At 36.3% G+C, this 18,821-nt stretch overlaps 1 protein-coding gene across 11 annotated transcripts in view; it reads right to left on the bottom strand.

Annotated features, from left to right (window-relative positions):
* Window positions 1-18,821, bottom strand: part of LOC116426488 (Myosin-7a binding protein) — a 70,113-nt gene that overhangs the window by 10,520 nt on the left and 40,772 nt on the right. For 9 of the 11 annotated variants that reach the window (XM_031975479.2, XM_031975480.2, XM_076370035.1 and 6 more), the window contains 2 exons: window positions 273-460; window positions 64-151 (listed from right to left, as the gene is read on the bottom strand). In XM_031975479.2, the coding sequence (XP_031831339.1) occupies window positions 64-151; window positions 273-460 (276 nt within the window). Of the gene's footprint in view, window positions 1-63; window positions 152-272; window positions 461-6,778; window positions 7,072-11,450; window positions 11,878-18,821 lie in introns of those variants that run through there. The other 2 variants (XM_031975486.2, XM_031975487.2) reach the window with 2 other exon arrangements.

Raw genomic sequence — 18,821 nt, forward strand, 5'->3', positions numbered from 1 at the left:
CTCGAGTATTTATTCGTATTTTCTAAATCGCGAGAGTAAAATCGTTGATTATCCGGTGCTTACTTATCGCGCACTTGGCCGTCGACACCGGTTTCCCGTGGAGAACGTTGCTGTTGCCGTCCACCTGTTCCTTTTGGTATTTCTCGATGACCTAGAAAATCCAGTCATCGATTTATTCCGAGGCTCGCGCGATCGCCACGGGATATCTCGAATTCCGCGAACGGACGGACGCGTCACGCGCGCGAACACCCGGGACGATTCGTTATAGCAACCTTGTTAAGTATCGCTGTGGCGAGGAGATCCTCGTAGCTGTGGTCCACGATGTCCCGTCCTTCCCGCGTGCTTTCGGTTTCCACGGAACTGCCCAGACCTGGCAGCTTGCGAGCTTCCTCCACCGCGCGCTCCACGATCTCGCGGAGCGCCGTGTGCGCCATTGTCGGCGAGTCTGCGCTGGATTTGTCTGGAAACGGGAATGTTAATTATTGTATTAGTAGAGTAGGTCTTCAATTAACTAAACTGCTGTTTCTCGCGATCCAGACTATGCAGAGTCTCAACCACTCGCCTTCTAACAACGCGGTGAAGATTTTGAAGAGAATTTGGCAAGCATAAATATTACTCAACCTTTTTGAATTCAAATGGAATATTATCCTCCTGTTATCAAGAACTACAGTTCAGAGCAAACATAGATAGAATATACATAGTAGTTTTCTCTTTTTACAATAAATTGTTAATGGCAAAGTAGTTGCTGCGATCATAGTAGAGAAATGAAGCGTAGGGCAAGAGGTTGATTAACCCTGGCATTGGCTCGCAATAGTCGATACGCGTTATATTGTGGCCGTGAAAGTTTGACAAAATTGCTTTGGATTTTTTTGGATTTTTTCAAAAATTTTTGCACATATATTGTAACGTTAGAATTTGGATAAATTCAGACGTTTTGGTCGCTAACGCAAGGGTTGAATTCGAGTTGAAACAATGTTGTACGTTTAACCACCGTGCATTTTTCGCTAGCGACACTTAGTGAGATTCTTAAAGTTGGTAATTTATGTTCCACACTGATTCTTCGATTGCCTGTTTTAAATAATATCTTCGGACTTTCGACTTGGTATTTCTTGCACAATAAAACAGAAGTTAGTGATTTATGTGACATTGACTTGAGACCCTGAATTTAGATTGCAATTTTTTAGTAGTCGGATGATCTACCACGTAACATTTTTCATCAACGACAGCCACATTTATAGAAATACAACTCTCCAAAGTTTCATATCATGATGCGTAAGGTTGAAGAATATGTAGTATTAAAACCAATGACTCGTTGTATTCTTTACTTTTCTACCTACTTCTTCATCTTCGGAATAATTAAATAACAAACGTTTGCTCGTTAATAGAAACCCATTATTTATTCTTGTTTTATTTCAATTTAAGCAGCCAGATTGTTAGTAGTATCTCTAGACACGAGATTCACGAAGAGCTCCTTCAATAGCACGACAGATCGAGCTGAGGAGAAACTTTCTCGATAAGGAAATAAATTCTGCGAAAGGGTTAACGAGTGTGACGCGGCAGGAAAACACACTGGCGTACTTTCCTCAAGCCGGTAGCCCGGTATCGGTAATGGATCAGACGATGAGACGGTCGTTCCAAAGCAACAACACGTAATTTCACCGGCCCGGCCTTGTCGGCTGTTTCCCGTTCCTCGTTCCCTCGCCCCGTTCCCGAGTGAAATCCATCGGGACGACCCGCTGAACTCTTTACGGCGGAAAACTCGGACCTCTGGCAGTAAAGATCTAGCAAGATCCGTCCTTGCATCCTTTTCAGAGGATACTGTTCTTAGAATACTATTTCTCTACCTCTTAGAAACTCTAGTTCTTCATTTCTTTTACTTCTATTTCTTGTATTTCCTAGAACTCTCTACTTCTATTTCTTGCACTCCTTAGAAACTGCTGCAACTATCGACTTTAATTGCTTTTTATATTAAACGGTACACGAGGTGCAACCATTCCGCAGAATAATAAAATGTTTTAAACGAATACTCTGTTTTCTATGTCGGAAGAGACACTTTCCACGCTTTACCGTATAAACCAAGTTATAAGTAATCTTATAACTTCAATCCAATTAACCCTGCTTAGAAAATTGCCAGTGAATTTTGTTATTCCTTCGATTTCTTCTCAGTCTCCTTTTCTTCGTTTAAGTATCCCTTTTTTTGATGAACTAATCCTTTGTGCCTTGGATGCTCTTAAAAGCATCATTTTCATGGAAAATGCAATTACTAGCTGAATATATTCTTCCATTTTTAAATAAAAACACTAGAACAACCGTACTCTTCAAAATGGTGGTTTTCTTATTTCGCAATTATTGATACCTTGAAAGCGTTAAATATCTGAAATTACTTGAAAAATAAGTAGTTTCGATTCAACAATCAATCACTGCTACAATCAATATATGAAGAAGCTGTGGTTCTAGTGTTAAAACGCCTTTAATTTAAGGAAACACGATTTCTAGGTCACGTGCTCCTGTAATAAGAATAACACCTCGCTATACACAGGCAGGGTTAAATGCCAAGCTGTCTTCATTTTCACGCCGGAACACAGCTAAATTTAGAACGTATGCTAATACGCATTCTTCGTGGCAGATTAGAGAGACAGCTTTTCCCCGCGTACGAAACGCAGACGCCGCCGGCCAATGGGCTTTCTAACCCTGATCCTTCGCTGGAAGGTGAAGGTCGCCTACATTTATTTCCTGTTACCTGTCTCCGGCGTCGCTCGCCTATCTCCGTAGCCATTCATTAGTTACACCGAACGCACTGTCGCCTTTCAGTTAATTACACGTCGATCGATCTTTCCCTATTCGAACAATGTCGCCGATTCTAATCTTACTCTCGTCAGCCGATTCTAACCGCGTACGTAATTATTCATTGAATCGCGTGATTAAATGGTAACTTTGATCAATTAGCGAGCCATCTCTCACGGCCTCGTGTCGCGTCAGTTATTCGGATCGCTCCAGATTTATTTTTGAGATGAATCGCTTCGATAATTTCATCAGGGAATCTCAGTTTTAACGCCTGACAGAATTCGTCCGGGAATTATCGAAGATTATCGAAAATAAGTTATTCTCTTTCCTAATTGATCAGCTGGCCAATAAAAAACACCGGATCGGTGATCATCCGTCCGTAACTCTGAGCAAGGTATGCTTAACACTAAAGCTACCGAGCACTTAAATTGACTTCTTGAAATTTCTCTATAGAAACTTCAAGAGTGCATCTGTTGGAACTTTAATAAGGATCCAATTCATTATTAAGGAAAAAGACGGACGAACTTTTTCCGGTACCTAATATTTTCAAAAGGAAGAAAGATTTATTTCTGTTGTAAGAAGAAGTTAAGGAATAATTCATAAGTTTTTAATTCTGTTTATAAGATGATCTCGAAGAAAAAGCCGATTTATATACAGATCCGCAATTTATTCGTTTCCGCAAAAACACTCGACACCGGCGTACAATTTTTTTACATTGGAAATTAATTTGACGTGTTTGCATAAATCCGACCTATTCCGCCATCGAACGACAAAAAATACAGAGTTGCATCAGCGACGAACGTTTTTCCTTACGAGACTTTGAAGCAACAGTGTTTTCGCTTCTGATCGATCGGTAGTTGTATATGTTGATAAACTTACGCAAACAATGAGCACGGTGTCCAGGGGTGTAATTAAACGACGCGAAAAAGTGGCGGTTTCAATGGGTTCGGTCTTGAATGCACGTGTCAAACAACGATTGCACCGGCAACTGATTATAAATTCATACAATGGAGTTTTTCCATTCGAAAATTCATTATTCAAGATCTGTGATGATTGCTGTACAATTGTTATACAAATTCAGAATGTTTCTTAGTAACGGATGATTCAGATGTACAATTCTTTCCTTCTTGCGAAAGAGTTTTTCATTATTTGAATGACTAGTAATCCAAACACTCTCGTTTCATTGATCGAATTAGTAGTAGACAACATTGTTCAAGTAAATTATTAAATTATTAATAGTATATACGTATTAAAATATTTATATCAAATTTATCGCGAGCAACGAGTAATTATTCGAATTAAATATTGAACTAACGAAACTTCACTTGATTAATTATTTGGGATAATTTTGTGAGCCATAGTGACCAATTTTGTATCTCAGATACAGAATCAAACCGCTATAAAAGTTGAAATTTCGCGAAGATATGAAATTCGGACTTCCCACTCGTGTTTGGCCCTCGAACGTGCCCGTAAACGTTCCCACGTAACGAAATTATAGTGATTATCGAACGTACCGCGTAACAGCCTCGCGGAAAGGTTTCTTTGTGTCGAATCGACGGTAAGACGTCGACCCGGGAAAATCGTGCCTCGTAGGAAGCACAATTGAATGTTTCATCGTGAAATCTTATGTCAATGGACTGTGGCGGCGTAGCGTATAAAATTGTTTCACGTTTAACGTTGCCGTGCACAGAAATTCTCTAATGACTCTTTAGGTGAAAGGGAACACTGATAATGCTTCCATGATTTCCCTTTTTCTGGCAAGTGTATCGGTAACTCTGGTTTCCTTTGCCCGAGATAAAAGTTTCTTTTAATTGATAAGATACCGGATGAATCATGACCATTGAATTATCAGTCAGCTATTTGAGAATAATCCAGGAAATATTGTGTACGATTTAGATCTTGAAAATTGGAGGATTAACAAGAGACAATCGGGAGACATATTCCTGTGATTACATCAATCAAAGACAACGTAAGCATTCAGGAAATAATGTTTATAGTATTAAATATGTATTAATTCATAGCTAGTAAATCTAGTATTAATGAAACGACAGAGTGCGATGCAAAGGTTTCGATGCTGCAGTTTGCAGTGTTCGGTTTCCAAAATGCCAAGCGTCTTAGCTTATCAGAGATAACGACTAATTTAATTTAAGAGATAAGCTAAGTGCTTTGAGCAGAGAACACTATTAAATACTTCTCAATTTCCTGCAATTAGCTGTAGTTTTATAGATAAATACACGAAGAACGTCGAACACGCGAGAACATTTTCGAGTATAGAGTAAATCAGATAAATCATTCGGTGAATGGCTTAGAACCTCGTCGAAGGCAAGCCGCGTTATCGCGTCAACGTGTCGTTGTTCTTCAGCGGCCGATTACAATCCGGTAATCGAATCAGCAATGATTAATCCACGAATGTCGTCACTACGTAACAACGAAGAAATGCAGCTAACGTTGCCATCCACGGTAGTCTTGGCATTTAACGCTAGAACTACCAATTAAATCGAGTCATTTGTATTTTCTTGTACAACCTTCAAGTATACATATGTCGGTACTACAATTGACTTACAGGTATATTTTAATACTATAGTATGTATAAATATTGTGTCACTACTTTTATGAAAAAATACTTCCCTCTGAGGTCCCATAAAAGTTTATAATTTCTTTAGAAAGAATCATTTGTTTCCAAACTGAACCATATTATAAAAAATAGTAGCAACATTAAAAGTAGTGCCAACAATATTAAAACAATATTTCAAATGATTTAAAAAAAAAGTGAAAAGTACAGTTAATCGTTTTGACCCAGTTGTAAAGTGCAAAATCCAAAGTGGACGAATTGTAATCTGTCTAGCTGTTCTCGCGTTAACCAATGAAGATCAGGACGAGGATTCAAGGGAAATAAAAAAAAGTGTGAAAACGTGCGTAACAATGGCGCGAGCGATCCCGAAGGATCCGCGATTCGCGTTTCGTTTCTTGTGAAACGCGACCGACTGTTATTACGATGTATATCCTGCGAAACCGTAAAAGGTGATGGGACGGATAAGGAGGATAGGAAAAGGTGGTAACTCGTCTGATGAATCTCGGCGACGGATTATTACGCGCAACCGTGCCAGGGACGCGTCTGTCGCGGTGACAATTCGCAATAATCGCGACGAATCTATGCCGTCAACGCTTCCACGGTAGAATCTCGATCAGCGATTTCGCAACCGGTTTTACTCGGCTGGCAGATGATCTTTGCTACCTGAATCTTTACGTACTTACATGGAACGGTGAAACACCGTAGGAAATTTTTCAAGTAACGGTGAAAGAATGATACATTGTGTAAAACTGTGTCAGAAGGCAGTGCAATATAAATATTGCATGGAGCTGTTAATAGGAATAAAATATAAACCGTATTTGGAAAACATTGTCTTGGTTTAGATAAAGGAGAGATTGTGAAACTCTTAATTGTACGTGGTCTGACCAACAAACGTAATTCTCCTTATGATCTTCCGTTATTCGACATTTCAATTGAAAGTCTTTCCTCTATAACTTTATTAGCCCTTTGCACTCGAGAATATTTTTCTGAACAAATATTCATTATTTTCTGATGAAATGTCAATGATATTTTTTACAATTAACATAAATAAATACCTTACATAAATTAAGTGACATATAAAAATTTAGTGATATATAAAAATTTAATACTGAATTTTAAGTTTTATCATTTTCTTGAGTCAAATCAAATAGCGACTGAAAGGCATCCCTCGAGTGCAAAGGGTTAATATTATTATAGAAATAAAATTCAAACAAAATTAATCTTAAATAAATTAATTTTTTTCACATTTATACCGTGCGCGAGCAAGAAGATGATTAACCTTCTCGAATAAAATTCACCTCGTTCTTTAAGGAATTTCAATGTTTTTCTTTGACTTCAAAGGAAATTTTTCATCCAATCACGCGATCCGCTTTAATTAGCGATCCCTTCAGTGCGCATCGAAGCGAAGAACACGATATTTACCATCTTTCCTGGTGAAGAAAACGTAGACGAAATAGATGACGAGCAGCCCGCCGATCAGCGTCAGCATCTCTACGACGAGTTCCAGCAACATTTATCTCTTCTTTCACATCGTATCTCTCCCCGACGAACATTAAATATTTGTTCACACTTTCCACTATTCGCGGGACACGTACGCGCGCGCGTTCGCTGGCTCGCTACGTCGAATCAGATTTCGCCTCGACGAGCATCTCTTTCATCCAGTCTCTCCTGTCGCCCGTCATCTCGAACGGTCTTCGTATCCCGGTTAAAAGGAACTACACTCGAAAAAAATCGATTTTCACTTCACAGTCGAACGAGGGAAACGACGATCTGCGGTGCATCGTGCATTTATCACGCTAACGATCCTTTTTGTCGTTTGCCACGACTTTTTCCTCTCGTTTTTTCAGTTTCTTCCTACTATGCTACGCGAGAGAGTTTCGAACGTAACGATGCCTTGATCGATAACCTGAGATCGGTGCTCGGTAAAATATCACTTCGACGCGTCTGTTTTATTTTAAATCGTTATTTTAGATTTCACGAAGTTTACGAAAAAATATTTAGGCAATGAGTGTTTGAAATCATAAGTAATAATAATATTTCGTTTCGAGTTCCATTTTGATATGTTTCAATTTTAAAAATGAAATTGAAAAATATGAATTTACTTGTACATCGATTTTACTTATATATCGTAGCTTCTTATTACTTTCTTTTTCTTTATATATATAAATAAGAAAGTATTGAATCTGTATTTTTTGAAATTTTTTAAAATTTCACTGCCTACTTGCTTTATGGTTTTATTCGAGATATGCGATTGGCATTTGGTATAGTATTCAAAACATTTTCTGCTAAGCTCCGCTCGGGAACGCATCAGTTAAAGATATTACCTAGAAGCCATAACTTTCTCGTTTTCTCATGATCGGTTAATACCGGAAGACTCCGAGCGAGCATCCTCGGCCACGGCGATTAACTGCCGGCAATTTCTGATTATTACGGAAAAAATTTCCCTGGTCGTGGTGATATTCGGCTACCCCGGAAATCATCACTTCATTCAACGATCGAAATTTTCGGTATCAGTTTCGTTACTTTCCTTCCTTGCCTGATTACCACGCTTTTCCTTTTTTTTTTTGCTTTGATAAAAAGTGATACATTAGATTGTTCTCGCGCAGTACAATATCTTTCTATACGATCTCACTGAATTTTACCTTTTATTCTGCAATTATTGCATACTATTTTCGTCTTCTATAATTAAAATTGTCATTTGATATTCTTCTTTAAGGAAAATGATATTGTTAAAATTATTTCCTTAATTCGTAGGATAAATTTGCAATTGAATCTTTATAGATCGTTTCTTCAATTTCTTTTTAACTCCTTAACCTACAGTATCGTGTCAGGCTCGTGACGAAAATTTTAAACTGAATTCGATAAATCTATTCATCTTATTCAAACATAAATTAAAAATTACTTTCCTATTATCAATCGTTAGACTTTTGAGTGAACATATACATGGAATAAGCATCAAAATTTCTTTTTTCCCTAATAAATTATTAACGATAAAGTAGTTGCATCAGTCGTAATTGAGAAATAATTCATTGGGCAAGGGTTGAATCGAAAATAATTATATTTTTAATTCGAACGATTATGTTCTGAGTTCAGACGATTACATTAGGAACGCCACATTCTGTCGCGCTAATGTCTTCATATGCTTCATGCGATTCACCTATAACACGTTCAGCATGTAACACATTTACTAACACGGTTAATTACGCGCGCGGCACACCTGTACACGCGACACGCGGCTTAAGGATGTGTAACGAATCCTCGTACATGTCAATGGGGGACAGCCTTTAAACCCTCATTTGAATAGTCGTCCGGCGACGATCCTCTGAATTTTGAAATTTCTCGATCGACACTGAACGACTTTTTCTTTGATCACGCGGCGTCCTGTTGGATCGTCGTTGATTGTTCGTCACTGATAACGAATCACCGATTTCCGTGACTTTCAATCACCTGCGCTCGACTTTGTGGAATGTGAATTCAGACTGAATTGTTTGAAATTTAAAAAGGAAAGAAGAAATATTTCAAATATCATTCAAAATGTATTAGACATTAATTGGTTAACATTTTATTGTAAATATAAAGTGGAAATTGTAGACAGAAGAGTAATTTGATTTTTTGCATCATGGATGATATGCATCGTTTGGAAATATTTGCATCGTCTAAGCTACTCGTTCGAGAATATGAAATCAATCTAACGAACCCGATCAGAAATGTTTCGGAATAGAAGCAAAAGTTTCATCGATATTCTTTAAATATACTGCTATATACCTTTGGATACTATTTTACAAACTGACTGCACATGAATCAGGCGTTTTGTTTTCAAAGTTGCACGCACGATTTGGTATGAAATGAACTGTATACTATTCGATATCACATTTTATTCAGCATTTAGACCGGATCGTTGAGTACCGCGGCATTCCAGGATTTAATGAATTGACACGGTAATCCGGATTAAACCAACAAAAAATCAGCGATCGCGAATTTCAGGTTTCTCGCCGCCATTGCGTCGGTTTTTCAGGTGTCCCGGTGACCGGCGAAAATGGCCGCCGTCTTTTTTCCTTTTCTCTTTCGCGACACGGCCTCTTAATTCCCCGCAATCGTAATTATCGTTGCGCAATGTTCACTTTGATATTTCAAGTAGAACGAAACACCACCTTGCTGTTTTGATGATTTTTAGAAGACGATGCAAATGAGAAAGTAAATACGACTAACAAAAATACAAGTTTAATTCTGGAGAACACGATTTTCCTGGTCTTAATTCTTGGCACTCCAGAAGCGGCCCTTAGCCGCCGTTTGATTCAACACATCAAAATTGTAAAATTCAAAATTCAATATCGAATTTTAAGTAATGCGTCAACATATGAAACATAGAAATAAAATAGTTGTTTCTCTAATGAATATTTGAATGAAAAATATTGTCAGGTGCAAAGGGTTAAAATTGATTTTCGAAGAAATCCTTGAATTATATAATTTGACAAATCAAAATTCTATAGAACATGATACGACTCGAAGTATTATGCAAAAGATTAACATCCTTTCAAAGAAATAAGTAAAGAAGTCTATGAAAACGTACAATTTGCATATCTTTCGAAGAATGGAATTATAATTTGAAAAGTATGTTGAAAGACTCGATATCCCTTTTACTGAAGGGAAATAAAACGATCCGTTAAAATGTTTTCCTAGAGACGCAAGCGAGTTGCCTCGATCCAAAGATCCGCGAACAGTCATTGAATGGCTTCGCTCCTCCTCTATTCCCCTGCTTATCAAAGCCAATTACCGTTCCCCCTGTGCAACTTCGTGAATTGTATCGATAAAGCTACAAACCAGCCAGAATTGTGGAAAATGTAATCTGATTACGTATTACTGACGATGATTGAAATGCAATTGATTCGATTACAAATCATCTTGCATGACCATCAATTACTGCTAATCTGCAATTGAAATTGAGGTAGTTAATCCTAATTAACGATTGCGGATAGTAGTTTGCAATAGGTACCTGAGTAATCATTTTTATTATTCATTCTACACAAGTTGTTATGTTCTCCTAAAACATTAATAAAATCGCTTCACAGTTCCATTTTTTAAAGACATATAATCAATGAAAAAGTTTCGAAAATAAAACATTTGCGCGAGAAACATTGAACTATAAAAGAATTTAAACACTTTGGTTGCTAAAATAAGGGTTAGTGATTAGCCTTAACCCCTTGCCCTATGATTTCTTTTTTAATTGCGCTCAATAGACATAATTCATTAAAAGTGGAGGAGAATTCTATGCGTATTCCATGTCTACATTTACGTAAAAGAATTGCAATTAATAAAGAAAAATAATATTCAATTTGGTCTTAAAAGAATTAAGTGATATTTATATTTATTACATTCTATTTGAATCTTTGCCACGAGACTGACACAATATTGTAGGGCAAAGGGTTAATGCGTAATCAAAGCTTACGTTTTTCACAACACTGTTTTTAGCAAGTTAGAGGGAGAGAGAGAAAGAGAGAAACGCGCACGTGTATATAGGTACTATGCGTAACGAGCACACGTTGTTTACATCGATTAGACCGATCGAGAGCGAGAGGGGTTTTCCAATCGAGTGCCAAACGAGGCAATTAAAACTTGTGAGAGGCTGCGGAAATCGATCCCGGTAGCTTCTCTTTTTCTTAGTTTCCTTCAGCGCGATATCTTATCTTTCAAGGGCGCAATTAGCCGGCAATTAGTACACCCAGCTGATAATTACGGGTATCCTCCTCGAGTCCATAAACAGATACTTTTCCTCTCACGATCATTAATTTCCTATCATGTATCGGCGATGATATCATTCCTCCTTCCAGGTGAATTAATAGATAATACATCGATATGAAATAAATTTTCTTTTAATAGAAACTCAATCGCATTTCTCTCATTTGCAGACACTTTTAACCCATTCTCTCTTGAATTTTACGATTTCGTATTTTGAATTTTGTTGCGGATTCGTGCTTCAAAATAATCTTATTAACCATTGGACAACTATAAATATTTCCTTCAACGATTGGAACACACACAAAGTAATTAAATTCAATGAAATTAACTTAAAGTAAATATTCCCTACTATCCCTACCAAATATTGCCCTACTAAAATTGTCATCCCTGTAAGTTCAAACGTTCCGATGCACTTCAACGATCGGTCGATTGCGTTCCCTCGTCCACTAAAAAATGAAAAACGTTCCCCAAATATCCCCCTGTATATCCTACCGAGTTGCCATCGCGTGCGATTCCACTTCAACGTCACTTGTCACTAAGGGTGTACGATATGCAGGGTTGAAACTAGTTCGGACGCGTCGATCGTGGCTCTAATTAATGTGGTATCACTTAACGACGGAGTTTGCACTTTTCGCGGACACACAGTTGATTTATCTTGTTCAGCGTGCGCGAATGGTTACCGGCGGGGAATGAACGAAAGAACACACGGGTGTTCTGTGTGTAATCGCAGGCTTGCGCCGCTCGCGACTGAGCGTTTGCCAAAGCGGCCTGATACGCGAGCTACGTACCCCACATACGCCGCGGTACGGCTTCCTTTTAGTGGGGGATACTTTTGCAAGGGAACCTACATTTTCTAAAATCGCCGGACGAACGTCTTTCGTACGTTCACGCGTCGCCCGGGGAAAATGTCTCGCTTCACGGAACGGGTCTTGATCGTTAAATCGTCCGAGACGATCGCCTGCTCCGATGGGAAACGCTCGAGCTGTTCCCTGATAGAGCAATCCCAGAGAATTTTTCTTGGATCGCACGGATATTCGACTGTGGAATTTTAATCGGCCGAAGTGGGCCTGGAATTTCCATGTAAGTGAAACTTCAACGACGAAATTAATGAAATTTAGGTTCGAACTGATATTTCTTCAATTGAGATTATTTATTATAATTATAATTGGAACTGAAAGCGTTTTAGTTCGAATTCGAATTGTAATTTTCGGATCGAATTGAAACTGAAAGTGAAATCGAACATTGTGTCCATCGGTATTTATAGGCGTTAATCTTTAAAGGAAATGTCTTTGCACGTTGTATATAAATGAAAAATATTGTACGATCTTTTCCTTGTTTTCTCGATCTTAATACTGTTAAGTGGCTTCGCGGAACATTTGTTGTTAAGAAATTGTACGGTTTTACTCGCGATTTCCTCTGTGCTAACACGAGTAAAGTTTCAAGCTTCTCCAGAGTTGCCTTTTATTTTAACTTATAAAAAGTAAACAAGGCATTAATCGTAGCTAACTGAAGTTGAATTTTATTGTACATAGGTTATCAGAGAATTTAAAATGTGTCTCGGTATCAGCACAAAGAAACTACTGTTGCGCGAGATACGATTGCAGGTGTTATTTCTGCTAGAAAGATAATAGTTAAGTGATAAGAATAGTTTTCTCTACCGTGCTCAGCATAGTATCAGCCATATTTGTATGAAAATTGAGTACCAATAAGCCAGAGGAATATTCAATGTTTTCTTACAAACTCGTTAAGAGAATTGTGTAAATATTTGAAGGTACTGGAACGAGGTCTTCCATATCAGGCTCAGCGTAATGTTGACTATTTATGAATTATAATAGCTCCTGAATGAATTCTGAAATATTCTTGAAAAATTCCAGTAAAAACTGGCCTTATTCCATAATAATAAGACTTAAAATAGTATTAATTATCTCTGCGTTCAGTTGTCAAATAGTATTATCATTCGTCTGTTTTACTAATTTCTCATTTACTCCTTTTTATTCTCAACAAAATTAACAACTTCCAATTTGCAAAATTTTTCGCAATTCCCATTTCGCATTCGATAAAAATTTCCTTTTCCAAAAAGAGAGCAAATGCATATCAAAAAAAGGCCATGGAATATGTAAATCCATCTATCCATTGTCCCCTCATACAGACATTTACCATTTCCAAAAGGAACCTTCCAACTTCCACAAAAGAAATCATGAATCCCAAAATACGTAGTAACGTCGATCGCCGGAGGAACTGAAAAATTCATCGACCTCTTACCGCGTGCAAAGGTTCAAGGAATGAATAATAAGAACGTCGGAGCTGTTCTTTATCGGGTGAAGCGGAAACTTTTCGAACAAGACTGTTTTCTCTGGCTTGACGCAAGCGATCCGTGCCAGGCTAGGTTAAAACGTTCGTATGCTGATAAAACATTCCCAGGTTTACGACCTGGGACGTGCGACAAAGGTTTAACCCTTTGCGATCGGTAGATTTCTTTGGTAATACTACCAACCAGCAGAAGCAAGTTTATATTTTACGTTTTTGGGACCAAATTTGTTTTTGAAACAGATAGTAATAATTTTATAAAATTATGCAGTTAGAATAATTTTATAAGTATAGTAATTCTGTGTGAGATGCACAGAGGTCTGATTAACTATTTTTCTGTATTTACTTCCATAAAATATATCTTCTTTTTGTTAAATATTTATATTATTCAAATTGACATAAATTGAACAATATTAAGGTGACGAGTGTTTCTTCGTTGAACTCTAATTGATGTTAAACTAAAATCAAATGTTCAGATATGTCATAGTATCTATGACAAAATTATTTTCGCTCAAGCGATATCTAAGTAAATATTAGTATATATTAAAGAAACAAATTATTTTCAACTAAATATACTTCGTCGAATATTACCTACAGTTCATGGAAACAAAAAGCTTTCAATTTTTGTTACCCTTATCACAAAATAACACATGTATCTATTTAACACTAGAACTACCGTACCAGTCAAAATGACTGGTTTAGATTTTTTTGTTTAGCAATTATTGATATCTTCGAAGCATTGAATATTCGAAATGATTTTGAAAATAAATAGTTTCATTTCAGTACTATAATGAATATCTAAAGAAATTGAAAATAATCTATTGTTACAATTTTTATGAGAATTGCATATTAATCGTATTAAATGCTCGGTAGTTCTAGTATTAAAGAATAAGATTATACTGTCATAGCGGCGACACCGATTTCGAAGACTTAAATTAATTAACCTGTCAGGAAAGGTTAATGTTCGTGGTGTTTCCCGTTCGGTCGAGGGACCGCTTCGATTTGAATTCGATTGAAATACACCGGCGACGGGATCGATTGCAATAAACGGCGAAACGAGCAGCGTCATTCTATGCAAAGTGCTGCAGGCTTATGCGCGATTAATATTTATCGCAAGCAAATTGTCCGGACAATTTCTTATCCTGGCTTGAATTGCTTTATTATTTCGCACGTTGATAATTGTGTCGTTGTTATTAAAGAATATGATCAAAAACTAAATGATTTCTTCTATATAGAATTCATTGTCTTCATTATATTTTTCATTTTAATTTTCATGGCAGTTATCTGATATCGTGGATATGGCAATAATATATAATACAGGTATTAAATAGATCAATTTGAACGTTTATAATCGGCTTGTCAATACTTTCATAATTAGCAATTAGATTTCGTTTAAAATTGAATAAATACTGAGGCCTATTGCTGCGGGATTTTGCTATTAACATTATTATCAAGATTGTTACTGTCATACTAAACCATTGACGTGTATGCATGCTACACAGTTATATATAAATGGGATTACGTAAATATCCTCACCTATTATTGGCACACAAAAAGAAGTTTATTATGCTTTCAACAGGTTTTATAATTTAGTTGATCCTATCCACGTGGATCGTTCTCTATAACTATATGATGATTAGATTGGATTTTACGACGTGTAAGTGTGCGTGAAATATAAAATAAAAACCCGTAACGAGGGTTTTATTGATGTTTCGTTTGTGATCACGTGAAATGTCTAAAAGAAACGTTAAACAATAAAGTATTATATTCACATATAACACAATCCTAGTCAATATTCCTTCTATTGTACGCATATTATGAGATTAAGATTAAAAAATCGTAAGAAATGAGATATTCTCCACATTACTTCAAATTTAATGCAAGATATTAAAAAGAAAAAATAACACCTTCAAACGAAACTTTTTATCCTTTTGTAATTTTCTACTGTTCCCTTATACTTTATATAATCTCATAAAATAACTTAATTTTATCTCAATAACGCACAACTCCATTCTTCGAGTAGATCGTCGAGTACGATCATGCTAAAAGGAAAGTGTCGGCACCTACGATCATGCTAAAAGGAAACCGTTTTCTTGCGTCGAAGTGTTTCAAATGAAAATCAAATGTTAAAAATAGCGGAGCAGAAGAAACAAGTAAAATTTGCAAGCTTATCATAAAACAGCGTGTCTGAAGGTCACGCGATTATACTGCGAATGACGCGTTCTTTTCCAGCCGTGTGTGTTCCGAATACAATAGGCATGAAAGAAAATGGTGCTCAGCAGACGGAAAATTCGGTGTTCCAAAATAAGCTGTCGGGTAAACAGAACGCCGAATACATAATTAATTCAAGTAATATCCCTCGTCGATCGCATTTCTCAGATGAAACGAACAGTCATGTTCCGTTTTGGAATAATGATAAGGCAAATATTCCTTTGAATTTCGACTGACTCACTTCTTACGTAAACGACAGACGAGTCAAGTGTGCCTAGTTCGAGATTATTGTCCTCGGATAACTGCATCCTCCATTGTTACTGGACAGCACCGTCCTTCGATGGATAAAACGCGGATGACTCATTTTGCAGTTACCGTAACGTCGGAAATCGTTAAATTTTATTGGCGATGGATGTTTAAAATTATCTAAAGTATTGTAATGATTAATATTGTAATAGTTTTTGAATGGTAATAATCTTTTCATTTACAAAGATTAATATTATAATACTTTCTTAATAATAAGAATCTTTTAATTTAGAATAATTAATGTTACAATACCTTTTTTTAATAATAATGATCTTTTAATTTAGAATGACTAATATTATAAATATAGTATTATAATAATTGGTATTTTGTAATTAACAGTTAAGTAATCGCATTTTATCTTTGGTGATTTCTAAGATCGGTTTTCTGAGTTCGAACAGGAATAATTAACGATTTACCTCGCATCGAGTTCCACTTTAATGAATTTTCTAATTAGAATCCAGAATAATCTTGAAAACATTGCAGATGAAACGTAAGAAAAAGATAAATCGGGTTTATGAGTGTTCTTTCATAATATGAAAGGAATCATCAAATCAAAGCAAAACATCAAGCAATCTTCATTTTTATTCAATCATCTTACGAAACGCCGCACGCTCCTGAAATTTGTGAATCATCTATAATAACATAGTTTCGTAATATTTGTTCAGTTATTCATCCGGCAGCAATTTTCTTTATTGCATTTTGTTTGAATAAAATAGAAAATTACCGAGCGTCCAGAGAAGACAAAGGAAATGGATACTTTAATATTCAATTCGAATTTTTCCCATATATATCTTAGCTTTTTGTCAACGCATTTTTCTACTGCTATCCATGTAAATACAGTGACACGTGTCTTCATTGAATAAATGGATGTTTCGCATATTTAATTAATGATCTAAGCAAATTTTATGTGCGTCTTCGGTACAACGATCACTTCCTCATGCAAATATGTATATCCTTCCTATGCAACATTTTGCATGTTTCATATGCCTTAGCAAATTATCAGATGCGACCTTTCAAATACAAATGGCGGATACTGGTAACTTCTACAGAACTCAACTTAAAATCATAAGAGAAATTCTTTCATCACTTTCTAATATAGAACATTATCAAAAAGTCTTCTTTCCTTTTCAATATGGCGGTTGCATCAAAGTGAAGCAGCTTTTACAAACACCGCAATCAAAGAAATCCCAAAAAGGATTAACTCGTGTTTCATTCTCTCCTGTCAAATTTTAAAGCACCCTTTTATTAGTTTCATGCAACAATGTAACCAAAGTGCCAGATTCCAATCATCCTTTAATAAAACCCCCAAAATAATAATAATAACAAATTATCCTCTCAAAATACTCTCTCCAGGTTATTTAAAATAATCACAAGTCATCCACCCCGAACTTTTTTCTCGCCACCCGAATTTATATCGATGAAACAGCAACTTCGACCGTGAAACGAATTGAATGAATTACTTGACTCTCAAATAACACAGTCAAAAATATGAATGGCTCGGAATAGTAATCGTCTAACTCTTATTTCTGACTTCTCGAGAAAAAGAAGCTTCTGTGAAATGTTCTTGGATTAATTATATACTAATATCAATAATTCAAAATAATTAATATCATTCATAACACTGTAGTATTAGTATTTCATTAATCCACAAACGTTTCATAACAAATATTTTTCTCGAAACACAGAAATAGTTATCTCTGCTATATCAAAAAGTTTCTCTCAATAAAATTCATCGTCATTATTATTATTACATATAACTTGAATTTCAATTGCACGGTTCAGTTGACTAATTTCCAATTATTTGTAAAAATTAGAATAATACGTTTCTTGAGATTCAAAGACCTTGTAGTCCCATGTCTATACAAACACAAAAATTTAATTAAAAACCTTTTGCAAAAACGCCTTCATAGTTTAAACACTTGTGAAATCAAAACTCTGAAATAGGTCTATTTGACCTGTCAGGTAGTTGTAGTGTTAAAATACTATCGTTACATTTCTATGACTTCTAATTCTCCTATGACGCTATTTTGAATAACAATAATGTAGCCAATTAACCGCCTTATTTGAGGATTGACTGTGTTTATCAAATACTTGGTGGTTTCTGTTTTTTGTGTTTATGCCCGGCATAATAGTCGATTCCCATGACTGAAGCCGGTCTTAATTATATTGTTCAGGAAATTCTTTTGGCTGTGTGGGAATCGCGGGTTCGTGAACTTTCAGCGAGGTGGTCCGCGCTCCGATTGACACTTTTCCGCGGCAGATAGATTTCTCTTTTCCGTGGGAAGGTAAATAAACAGCCAGTTCTGACTGCGGAGCTGTCAGTGACAATTATGATTTCTGCGCGGCGTGTTGCGCAACCCTCGAGCTGTTCGAATATAATTGAATTGCCGCCGGAGAGAGAATGCAGGACCGTTTAGCTGATCTAGCGATGCTCTAATCAGCTTTGACGGACGTCTTAGCGGTTTTGATTCGAGGATCGATGTCTGTTGGCCTCGATAATTTGCTGGGTCACCGGAGATCGGTAGCGGAAAGAGGTTTTTTCTAATTTGTTCGAATATTTTCAGCAAATTGCGTGAAACAATTAATTTGCTCGAATGTTTTCAGCAATCCGAGTGAAACAATTAATTTGCTTGTATTCAGTGAAATATCAGTTGTGTTGCAGTAGGCTTGTTTTTATTCAGTTTGTTTCTCGAGTATCAATCGAGTAGTTTTGAAGCAACCTGTAGGCCGTATCTTATCTCTATATGATATTTATCCGAAATAAGAGTTCGGCAGTTAAAAAAATATTTGTTTTCGGATTTTTCTCTGGTAGAGTTATTTATGAATCGAATGATATATAAGATTTACTGCTTTCCTATGTTTATGACAGTTTATTTCTTGCAATTAGTAAATTATATTTCACGAA

Source organism: Nomia melanderi, chromosome 8 (assembly GCF_051020985.1).
Source record: "Nomia melanderi isolate GNS246 chromosome 8, iyNomMela1, whole genome shotgun sequence".
NCBI classification, from domain to species: domain Eukaryota; kingdom Metazoa; phylum Arthropoda; class Insecta; order Hymenoptera; family Halictidae; genus Nomia; species Nomia melanderi.